Source organism: Siphateles boraxobius, unplaced genomic scaffold (assembly GCF_051911475.1).
Source record: "Siphateles boraxobius isolate OS27281-9 unplaced genomic scaffold, OSU_SipBor_1 26, whole genome shotgun sequence".
Taxonomy (NCBI): domain Eukaryota; kingdom Metazoa; phylum Chordata; class Actinopteri; order Cypriniformes; family Leuciscidae; genus Siphateles; species Siphateles boraxobius.
The window spans coordinates 24,399,499-24,411,597 of NW_027508876.1; the positions used below are offsets into that span (position 1 = coordinate 24,399,499).

At 37.6% G+C, this 12,099-nt stretch overlaps 1 protein-coding gene across 4 annotated transcripts in view; it reads left to right on the top strand.

The window, feature by feature from the left end:
- Positions 1-12,099, top strand: part of plppr5b (phospholipid phosphatase related 5b) — a 63,961-nt gene that overhangs the window by 21,822 nt on the left and 30,040 nt on the right. For all 4 annotated transcript variants that reach the window (XM_077245063.1, XM_077245064.1, XM_077245066.1 and 1 more), the window contains exon 4: positions 3,365-3,497. In XM_077245063.1, the coding sequence (XP_077101178.1) occupies positions 3,365-3,497 (133 nt within the window). The remainder of the gene's footprint in view (positions 1-3,364; positions 3,498-12,099) is intronic.

The window sequence follows — 12,099 nt, forward strand, 5'->3', positions numbered from 1 at the left end:
TTATTGGAGCACCGTTATGCAGAAACATGTGAATATGTTGTTTTAAAACTGTTATTTTACAGCTCGAGTTCATCTGTACTGTAATATTTTTTTATTGTTTGGTGCATTTATCGGTTTCAAATTATTAACATGTTTTAATCAGTGAAAAATTTTTGTAAGGATGCAATCCAGACCTTAAGGGGTTTGTTTACCCCAAATTACTGTCACTATTTACTCACTCTCATGTCATTCCAAACCCGTAAGACTTTCATTCATCTTCGGAACACAAATGACGATCTTTTTGATTAAATCTGAGAGTTTTCTGTCCCTCCATTGACAGCCTATGCAACTGACACTTTTGACGCTTCAAAAAGTTCACAAAGAGATTGTAGAACTAATCCATATGAATTGAGCAGTTTAGTCCAGATTTTCAGGAGAGACTCGATCGCTTTATATGATGAACAGATAGAATTTAGGCTTTTATTCACATTTTCAAACATGTTCGCTTGACATGCGAGAACCAATGAGGTTCATTCTCGTGTGTTACACTGCACTTTTCAGCTTCGGCAAGAACCAATGAGGTTTGTTCTCGTGCATCAAGGATGTATGATTGAGCTTCTGTTTATGTTCACTGATCAATATTTACATGTGAATATAAGCCTACATTTAATCTCTTCATCATATAAAGCAATCGAATCTATGGATTCGTTTTACGATCTCTATGAATTTTTTGAAGCGTCAAAGTGGCAGTTGCATGGACTGTCAGTGGAGAGAACGAAATCTCTGATTAAATTAAAAATATATTCATTTGTGTTTCAAAGATGGACAAAAGTCTTACGTGCTTGGTACGACAAGAGAGTGAGTATTTGATGTCAATTTTTTTCATTTTGGGGTGAACTAACCCTATAACAGCTGACTGTATAAACATTGTTTACACCTCATTTAGTTAACCTACTTTTATACCTCCTGCTGTTATTCAGTCAGTCATGCTGTGTTGTAGTTACTAGGAGTCACTGTCGTAGACTTAAACAAGCAAGAAACACAAGTATCCTGATCAGCTTGGCATTGCAACAGGCTCAACCAATGGTATGAGGTCAGGGTGGGGCTATCTATTTGTTTTACAAATGGACGACAGGGGGCATGTTTAAGGAAACCTGTTCTAAACAGTCTATTCTTGTCTTTATTTTTTCTGTTCTGTTTGGTGACACCAGAGGTATGAAAACAGCGTTCTTCAACTTTAATGTCAACAAGAAATAATATCAATATACAGTGCACATTATTCCAACGTCTTTGTAATCTATCATTACGATCGAATAAATTGCTTTCCTTTTCAGCTGACATCACCAAGCCCTCTTTATTTTTTAGCCCTCTAACTATCTGTGATATGGAGAATTTTCTTTTCACAACCCAGTAAATGCCTAATGGATAAAATCAAGTAATTGTTCAAGTAATCAAAATCATTTTTCACTTAGAAATTGCCATGTCAGGGTCTAAATTTGTTGCATTAAATATATAGAAGTATATGTTGGATGCTCATAACCTAGATTCTGCTGTGTATGTGTGTAAAGCCTTGAGCGGTTGTGCTACTGTTTTGAAGTAAGGAGGGCGGCAAAGGGGCCATCGAGCTCTTACGCTTCTCTAGCCAAATTTTGATGCGGTGGTTTATGCGGTTTGAGAATATAAGATTAAGTCCCTCTGCTTTTGGAAGTAGAAGATCCTACTTGCATGTATAAGCCCCAAAAGCAAACCCTCAAGGAGCTGGACAAGCTCTTAAATCACTCTGACAGATCGGGAAGAGCTCCTCATGTGAGTCCGAATCCTGGTCTCTTTACCTCAGTCAAACTCGGATCCCTGTGCTCATGAACAGAAGAGAAAGACTTTTCTCAATAGTTAACTTTTATTGCAGATCAAGTTCTCTTTAAGCACCTAAAATATTTATAGATCCTAAAATCCATTTTTAAAGATGACATTAAAACAGTTTTTCACAATTTAATTAGCACAAAATCGAAGTTAGTAACAGATTTTAATGATATAATGTGAGGTTTTTCTGAATGTAACAGGTTTTTCAACTAGAAAATAATCTTGGCCAGGCCGCACGACTTGAAGCTATCCATTAGGAATTCATTGGATTGTGCAAGGTGTCTTATGTGACAGGAAGTTGAAGGGGAGGGGCTAAAAATGAGAGGGCTTGGTGACATCAGCGGAAAAGGAAAGTCATTTCAGAGGCAGAACAAGTTATTACATTTTGATGAAAAATTGCAAAAATTCTGATGAATCATTCACAATAAGACCAGGAACACGCAGTCTATTAATAAAGTAAAATTCTATTTCAAATATGTTGCTTTTAACAACTTTTTACTAAGTTTTCATAGTTTTTCATCAAAATATTAATATTAATAGTTAATCTCTTCTAATGGTGTAAAAAGGGTCACATAGTCAATGGAGAACATTTAGTAATAATATCAATCCAACTGACCATGCTCTACAAAAGTTGCTGCATTACATTTTTAAGTACAATCAACTTGGATGTTTAAGTCATTTCAACTTAAATTACATTAAACTGACATTAAAAAATAAATTGAAACTTGTATAATGTAAAATAAAAGTTAAAAATTGCTTAAATTATTTTGGTGAGTTAAAGCATAAATTGAAACTTGTATAATGTAAAATAAAAGTTAAAAATTGCTTAAATTATTTTGGTGAGTTAAAGCAATGTAAAAACATTTTGCCATATGTTCAATCATGTAGATGAAGTATACTGCGTGAAAAGGCCTCTAGTCACAGCAAGGCTTCTGTCTACAACAATATTGCAACACATCATCTACTAATGAATGCATGCAAATAAGGGCAGAACAAACTCTTATTTGGATTTATGGGATAGACATACTGTCTGTTCTCATAATGATCATCAGCACAATAAAACGCAACACATTTATTATTATTATTATTATTATGAGTCATTTGCAGAGGCAGGACCAGCAGGCTTTAACAATGCAGCCAGAGAATCAATTTCTTGTTTCTGTCTTGCTGTCGTTTTTAAACTTTTTTCTCTCGATTGTTTGTTCTGTTTCCTACCATTTCCATTGGCAACTGAAAATTTGTTTTTAGGTTGTAGCTTTCAACACACTAGTACAATAGCTTCTTGGGTTCTGTACTCCATTCCAGACCTGATGAAATAAAAAGTTTTGATTAACTAATTTACTTGAGTTAAAACCATCTAGCAATGCCTTAGCAACCACCCAGACCTCCAAAGCAACATGGCTTATAGTGCAAGTTTTGCACTAATATGCACCACTCACATTTTCTTCAGAACATGTAAAAACAGCTATATAGCTAAATTTATTAGACATTGTTTAACGTTTTCTGATGTTCTGCTCTGTTTCAGATCACCGTGACAGAAGCTGTGTTGTTCTTGATAGAGTATACATCAAAAGATCTTGACAGTCGAGAGAAGACCATCGTGAATGGGGACTGCTGTTACCTCAACCCATTAGTGCGGAGGACTTTCCGTTTCCTTGGTATGTCACTGCTATTCCACTTTATTTTATGGATCTTTTTATGGAACGTTGTGCTTTCATCCCTGGCATTCAATTTACAGTTAAACCATTGGAATTACGTGCAAGTGGTTTTTCCCTCTTAACAGAGAGAGTGTCACGGGCTGGTTGAAGCAGGCACGGAAGCTGGGTCACAATTTAATCAAACTAGAAATGAACTGACAGGATGCACAGAGGGCACGGACAGAACAATCACTCAAGTAGCGACAACGACAGACAAAGAACAGACGGAAACACAGGGCTTAAATACACAGGACAGACAGGGGAAACGAGACACCGCTGGAACAAATGAACTGATAATTACTAATTAACAGGTGGAGTAAATGAACACTTACTAGGAGCCGGAAAACTAGGACACAGGACTGAACCAAAAACAATAGGAAGGGGAAACACAGGACATACATGTAACAGAAGCCCCCCCTCCTGCAAGGCGCGTCCTCACGCCGTATAACATCAATAGGGGTGGGCGCCCTGGAAGCTGATGAGGGCGTGGACTATCTGGAGTAGGAAGCCTCCAGGGCTGAGCAGGCTGTGCAGACGGCCACGGTGGAGATGACCCTTCGGGCGGCCACGGTGGAGATGACCCTTCGGGCGGCCAGGCCTTCCCATGGGGCTCAGACCTGTCCCCAACGGCCGGGGACCCACACCCCCCCCATTTTATTTGGAGGAGTGACAGACTCAGGGACAGGCTCTGGGACAGGCCTTAAGATAGGGACTGAGACCGGGACAGGCATAGGAACAATCATGATAACAGTCTCTGGCTGGGCAGAATTGACGTGAACAGTCTCTGGCTGGGCGGTCTCGGCGGGACGAGACTCTGGCTGGGCGATCTCGGCGGGACGAGACTCTGGCTGGACGGTCTCGGCGCGACGAGACTCTGGGACTATGGCCCTCTTGGCAGCACGTGCTAACCTCAGCGGGGGATCGGCCACGCTGGAAACCAGTCCTGGACGGCAATAGACCGATCCGGTGGTTGGCCTGACGAGAAGATTCTCAGGCTGGACGGGCGAGATGTGAACTGACTCAGGAAGGGTGGTTTCCTCTTCGTGGGTGTTGCAGAGCCCAACGGTGAATGGCGACCCATTATGCCAAAACACCCACTCTACATACTCCGCGAAGTTCCCCCGAGGCCCATCTCCGTTGAGCGTTCAGCGTTGAGACCTGCCCGGAAGAACCCACAGAGGCTGGTGTCATCGTAATGTGTGTGGTCCTCAGGGGACTGATCTTTCTGAGATAGGAGGATCTCCACTGCTGCAAAATCCATAGTTTGGTCTGTCGTTCTGTCACGGGCTGGTTGAAGCAGGCACGGAAGCTGGATCACAATTGCAGCAGTCTTTATTTAATCAAACTAGAAATTAACTGACAGGATACACCGAGGGCACGAATAGAACAACCACACAAGTAGCAACAACAACAGACAAGGAATAGACTGAAACACAAGGCTTAAATACACTGGACAGACAAGGGAAACAAGACACAGCTGGAACAAATTAACTGATAATTACTAATTAACAGGTGGAGTAACTGAACACTAACTAGGAGCGGGAAAACTAGGACACTGGACTGAACCAAAAACACTAGGAAGGGGGAAACACAGGACATACATGTAACAGAGAGGTTGTTTCAACCAACGTTTAGTGCACTAGTGCCAAAAACCCTTGTATTTAAGGATAGAACGTGTGAAGGAAGGTGTGTGAAGGACTTTATTATCTTTAAAGGGACACTTCACCCATTTGCATTAGGCTTTGTATCTTTAGAAACCCAGTCATATTTTTGAATGGTCACGGTTTATTCCCTTATTTTCCCCTGAGATGGGAGAAATAAGGATGTTATAGTTCCACTTCCTTCTTTTTATGACGCAAAAATCGTCATTTTGCGTCATAAAAAGCAGGAAGTCCCATTTCTTTGTATAAGGGTTAAGACTACAAACACTAGCTCATCATTTATCCATTTGGTGGGTCCCACTCACGCTACAGACCTATTACAGATTAGTGGGTGGGACTTCACTTGCAGGTACAGAAATCAATATCCGCCATCTTGTTTAGAAGCTAACCTAACAAGCGCTGTGGAGATAGGAAGTTACGACAATGACGGAAGAAACTAAACATGAAATGGAAGTAGAGGATTTTGAAAATCTGCTGCTCGAATCCGATGTTCGTGGCTATCTTTACGAGCCGCAATATAATGAAGAGCAGTGATGGAGGAACAGGAGGCGGCTGCTGGGGCTTCTGCAGCCGAGGCAGAAGACCTGCCTGTTGCGGACGAGGAGCCCGATCTGGCTCGAGCTGGGGCGGACTGCTGGTGCCTGTGCTGTCGCTGTGCGCTACGGACACAGAGATAGAGTCCGTCTGCTGCAGAGAATTTTAACGCTGGCAATTTCTCCTGGACGAAATCTCTGAATCAGACGAGGACACGGACGTTTGTGTTGTGATGTGAACCATCCTAGTTTCGCACCGCATATGTTCTGACTGAACATCCCGGTATCATGCATATTAGAAAGAAATACAAACGAGGAGTTATTCACTAATGAGTTTGCCAACTAACTAGAAGTTTTGTGTTAAATGAATTTCAAACTCTGGTGGCAGCTAGCCTTGTAGACGGAAGAGTGATTTCTTTGATGTTTGCGCTGTTCTGGATTAGTGGGAGTGGCTTGTGGAGCTGTGCAATGTGGTGCATTGTGGGAGTTGTGTTCTTACATACAAATGCGCCCTAAAGTTATTTTAGCATTGTCTTTTCTCAGTCAAGAAGGCACCAAATTCAAAATTTCTTTTATATTTCGACTACATATATGACCCAATTTCAATAAAGATTAATGTTGAAATGGGTGAAATGCTCCTTTAAAGCAGTGCTTAATTTAAGCTGGATCCTGTTCCGAAAAATGTCAGATGTGGGATTTTTGCGTTCCGGCATTTGTTTTTAAATGATCCAGAATTAACATGTATATTACATGGCGACAGTGTGTGAATGTGAGAGGCAGAGCGGGTTTATGCAAATGTATTTGGAGGGTAAGTTTTGCTATTGGTCTTCAACATATATATTGTTGACCAATTAGCTTTCTTAATTTCAAAATCACTATCATTGGTTGGTGCTTACGGCTTATTGTTTTGTGATTAAGTAAAGCGTAAAGTTTGGAGAGAGTGTATATAAATTATTCTAATAAAGATAAGTTAATATCGCCAAAATGTTAAAAAGACAGTCAAGCATATTTTAATTTTCCATATTCACGATTAAATCTGATGGTGTTTTAAAAGAGATCCCGAAGATATAATTGCTAATACTAATCAGGATAGTGGGAGACATTAGCAACGAGTCAGTCAGTATCAGATGTACGATGTCACAGGTGAGAAAGAATATCACTGATCAACTGAACAATATTTGGACTCAACGTAGCTAAAAAGTATATATGTTCTTAGGGCAGTGTAGAAACCTAATAATGATGCTTTTTTTTATATGAATAATTCTCTTATAGTTGTGCCATCACCATTTTGTGAAGTCATTGTATGTCCCGGGAAAACTAAAGTTGTATGTTCAGTGTCAGTCACAGTGCCTTGAAATTGCTGTTTTTGATTATTCATTTACAAATTAAGCGCGGCCTTAAAGTGATGTTTAATTAGTGCTTCTCCGATTTTGCTTTCTTTGATGAGCATGTCAGCATTTATTCTGTGCAGTCAGTGTGGATAAGCTACAACAGGTAAACATGTCAGCAGTGTGGAAGCATTTCACCATGACCAAAAAGGTTGCTAAAGAGGAAGCAATATGTAAAACTGTTAATGTAAAAAAAAAAAAGTTTTCATGTTTGGCTAAAAACAAGGCTGCTCGTTGCTGAAGAACTTAACTACATCTGATTTAATTTATCCCCTCTTTATATTTATTATGACACCATGAATAACAAACTGAGTTCAGTTACCCAATTACACAAATTTAATTAGATTTTAAGTTTAAATGAAAACTTTAAAGTGCCCCTATTATGTTTTTTCAGATATTAATTTCATGTTCTGTGTAATATAGCTGTTTGTAAATGTAAAAGGTCTACATGTCGAGAAAACATCTAGAAATCCACTTTGCAAAGGATGTGGACTCGGGCAGTTATTGATACGGTAAAACTGATGCCATCGTTTCTGTTTGTATCACTCTATCAAGTGCTGAGAAACCCTCTGGAGCTGAAATTCAGATATGTTAATGGATTTTTTGTTTTCGACATGTGCTAGACCAATCATAACAGACTGGGCCATCTGACCAATCAGAGCAGAGAAGGCTCTCAGAAATAAGGGCTTTAAAGAGACCTGATCCTTGATCTAACCATTCCAGACAGTGTGAGAAATGATGTGATCCTGCAATTTATATAATGAGAACACGTTTTTTTTTACCTTGGATGCATGTAAACCTATTGTAGGAGACCTCCAAAACAAAATTGGGACCTTTATTAGCATAATAGGGGCAGATTTTGGTTTCAGTGTTTCTGTAAAAAAAAGAATTTCAGTTAGGGGTGGGCGATATCTCGATATTTAAAATATATCGAGATATTTTTTTAAACACGATATGGATTTTGACATATCGTATATATCGATATTGTTCATATTTAATTCTGATTTCGCCACTTTGCTTGTTTGCCTTCTCTGTGCTGTGCTCGCCCCCGCCTCCTTGTTTTTGTTCCCCCTCCCCTCGTGTGCAGTGTTGCCAACTTAGCACCTTTTCCACTATTTTAGCGACTTTTCAGACCCCTTTAGCGAAATTTTTTTTCAAAAAAGCGACTAGTGACAAATCTAGCGACTTTTTAGACAAACCTCAGTAACCTCCAGATGTTGCCACTAGTACTGTTCTGCGAGCGCAAGCTCTTGCTTTCTCCCTTCCGTCACTCTCTCTAACTGCGTCTACCTTGTTCAGTGAATGGCTGAGACGAGCAGCAGCACATTCATGTGTTGAGCGCGCGCCAGTTTTTTTGTTTTTCCACGGACTTGTCACTTATCTGCTTCTCTTTTGTTTTATATTTAAAGTTTTGTTTGACCATTTTAATTTCCTTTCTTTTGCTTATTACTTGTAATACTCACTATCACATTGCTTTCACCCAGTTCCCAAACTCTCTCAATTCAGTTAATTTTACACATATAAAAAAATGTAGTCATTCACTATATCATAGCTACTTGTTCTATTGTCTGACAAAAATAATATAGGAAATGTGAACAGCTTTATTGGACATTCGGCGACGGCTATATTATATTATATTATATTATATTATATTAAAATACAGAATGTGAGCATGAATTTAGAGAGAAAACACATTAGGCAGGCAGAAGCACTTTGTTCCTATATGCACTGCCTACCTTGAGTTGAGTTGTTTCATTTTTGAATGAAAAGAAGGCAATATGTATTTTTTCTTCCTTTATTTCACAGTTAAATTATTATTTTTGTATGTCGCAGAAGTACTTTATTCCTACATGAACTGCCTACCTCTTTGCACTTCAATAAAAAAAAGACTGTGGTATTTGGCATATTTGTTTTTGCAGTAGTATTTTTTTTGGGGTTATTTTTCCTGTAAAGATATCGAGATATATATCGTATATCGAGATCTAGCAAAATATATCGAGATATATTTTTTGCTCCATATCGCCCAGCCCTAATTTCAGTGCATTACAACTGGAAACACAGTCTGTACATCTATATGATTTATAGGTGTTTTTTTTTTTTTTTTGCTGTTTATGTTACCTCACGTGCCCTACAGCATCATGATGGTAAAGCCTCTTCAACCACATCACATGTACTTAATGCAGTTTAACAAATTAAGACCAGACATAATCTGTGATCTCTCTCTCTCTCTCTCTCTCTCTCTCTCTCTCTCTTGCTCACTCTTGCTCACTCTTTCATTCTCGGTTTCATTTTGTCCCCCTTTTCAATCATTTTCTCCCTCTAATGGTTCAGTGTTTTTGTGAGATAAAGAAACAGCAATGTCATGGATTATTAGCCTGATCCCCACTTCCATCTACTATTAATTTCTGCATTAAATGGTTCTATTCACTGCAGACGCTCTCACTTGCCGGCAGAATATACAGTACTTTAGTCATAGTTTCACAGTTTCCAGTTCCTAGTCATCCAAGCTGCTTGTTGGACATCTGACGGCATTAGCGGTCTTAAAGACAAATCAGATAAGCAGAATTCTTCCTAAGCCTCCTAAAGTGCTGAGAAGGTCACATTTACTTTACTGACAGCATCTGTCAATGTTCAGCAGAAGTCAATGTGGCCCGAAGGAAATTGGATGTATCTTTGAGCTTCTTGTTGTGGTCAGAAGTTTTGTATCAGTAAGATTTTTTTTGTTTTGAAAGAATTTAATGCTTTTATTCCACATGGATACATTAAATTGATCAAAAGTGACAGCAAAGACATTCATAATGTTAAAAAGATTTATTTTTCAAACTTTGTATTCATCAAAGAATCATGAAAAAATTGATCACGGCAGCAAAACTGGTTTAGGTCAACAACATGGATAATAACAATAAAGTTTCTTAAGCAGCAAATCAGCATACAGTGTTTGAATAATGACACTGAAGACTGGAGTAATAATGCTGAAAATTCAGTTTTAAATTTCTAAACATTAAAATATAAAATAGTTATTTGAAATTGTTTTTACTGTTTTTGATCAAATAAATGCAATGCATAAGAAACTTCTTTAAAAAAAAAAGAAGCAATCTTACCGACCCAAAACTTTTGAACCATAGTGTATGTACTGTAAATATATTCACAATATAGCACATAGAGTTCCTTTGCTTATACAAAATGTTACTATGTAATAAAAGTATAAAGGACAAATAATCTATTATTTTACTAGGCAAATTCTTTATAGTTCTTGGGTATGAGTATCTGTTTTACAGTTTAATTTTTTTGAGTGATCCCTTGTAAACCTGTACTTTATCTCTTGAGTTTGTTACTCAAAAGATAAAGCACCTCGAAGATGTCGTGTGTTTCCAGGCAGTGGAGGCTGCTTGAAATGAAAAATGAAGTTTCTTCCTTTTTGTTTGAGGTTTGACGGTGCATCTCAACAGAAAAGCATCCAATGAGACCAGTTGCTTCGTGACCTGGAGTCACTGGCTTGTGTTATTTGCATAATGACTCACGCTGCGATGTTCTTTGAGAGAGATTAAATTTAGAAAATGGCTGTGGGTCATGGTGCACTCTGAGTTAGTTCAGACAGGCTTTCTCAGTAATATTTCTCAATCTCTCTGCCTGAGAAGAACTCTTGGTTCAATTTGACTCTTGATATAAAAAAGATCATGAATGAAATCAGAAAACACTTCAAAGTCGTGTGTTTGTGCCAATAAAACGCCTGTTCCTCCAAGTTATATCAATGAAATGCTATAACAATTTAAAACCAAGCTGAATTTATCATTATGAAGGTACCAGAGTAAAACAATTTCTTTTTTTTAAACAGACATAATTGGGTGAAATCTTTTGTTTTAATTTCAGCTCATTTAATTAAAATTAATGTTTTGTTTATTTTCTAGCCATAGGCTAAAAAAGTGCTATTTCTACATACTAAATGGTGTATGTATATATATATATATATATATATATATATATATATATATATATATATATATATATATATATATATATATATATATATATATTATATGTATATGTATATGTATATGTGTGTATGTATAATAATAGGAAGATTATTATACTCAATAGTTATTAAATTGTAATTTTGGCACACATGTATTGTTTTATGATGGAATGGACTCTGATACATAAAACATATGGAGCTTCTAAATGTAAAACCTTTTATGTACACTTGAGAGTTTAGATTATAAATTGCTAAATTGACTTTCTTGTTGTATTTTGTAGAAAAATAAGATTGTTTCTAGATTGATTGTTTTGTGCATTGTAATTAACAGGTTTTTTTGTTAGCTTAAGCTTTATGATTATACATAATTTTATCTTGAATCAATATTTCATGTCCTTGTATTTTTTTATTTGCTGGATAATGCATCATTTTAGAAAAATAAACCTAATGCCATTTATGTAGCAGGGTAGACCATGTAAATTTGGAGCAAAAAAGAAACACTCATGGGCAGAAGTTTGAATCAGTTGAATCGGAATGAATTCACTGAATCAGAGCGGATATCAACGAATGCTCCAAGTTTCACAGACAGCAATATGTTCCTTTGGTGTCCACGCAGTTGTTGAAATGTCCATGTGAAAGGAAGTGTGAATAAGCCATTTTTATCCCCAGTTCGTTTGCAGACAGAACGCAGTTTAGAGATTGATGTGATGCCAGCCAGTGACCTAATAAGATGAAAATTTTATGTGAACCTCAGCTGGCATTATCACCTCTCTTAGTAAAATAAGACCATATTTTCTCTCCAAATCGTCTGAGCAAACTTGTTTTGCTATGTGTCAATTAAAACTTCACAAGGCGTTCCTGTGAGCGACAGTATTTATGCATGGAAACATGCTAAATAGTGCTTTGTTAATGTTGTCTGAATACGTCTGGCAACAGTTATGAAAATGTCTTATTGTTGATACAAGTCTTTCAATGGCCATTATAATAGCCTTGTCAAACCTGTCATTC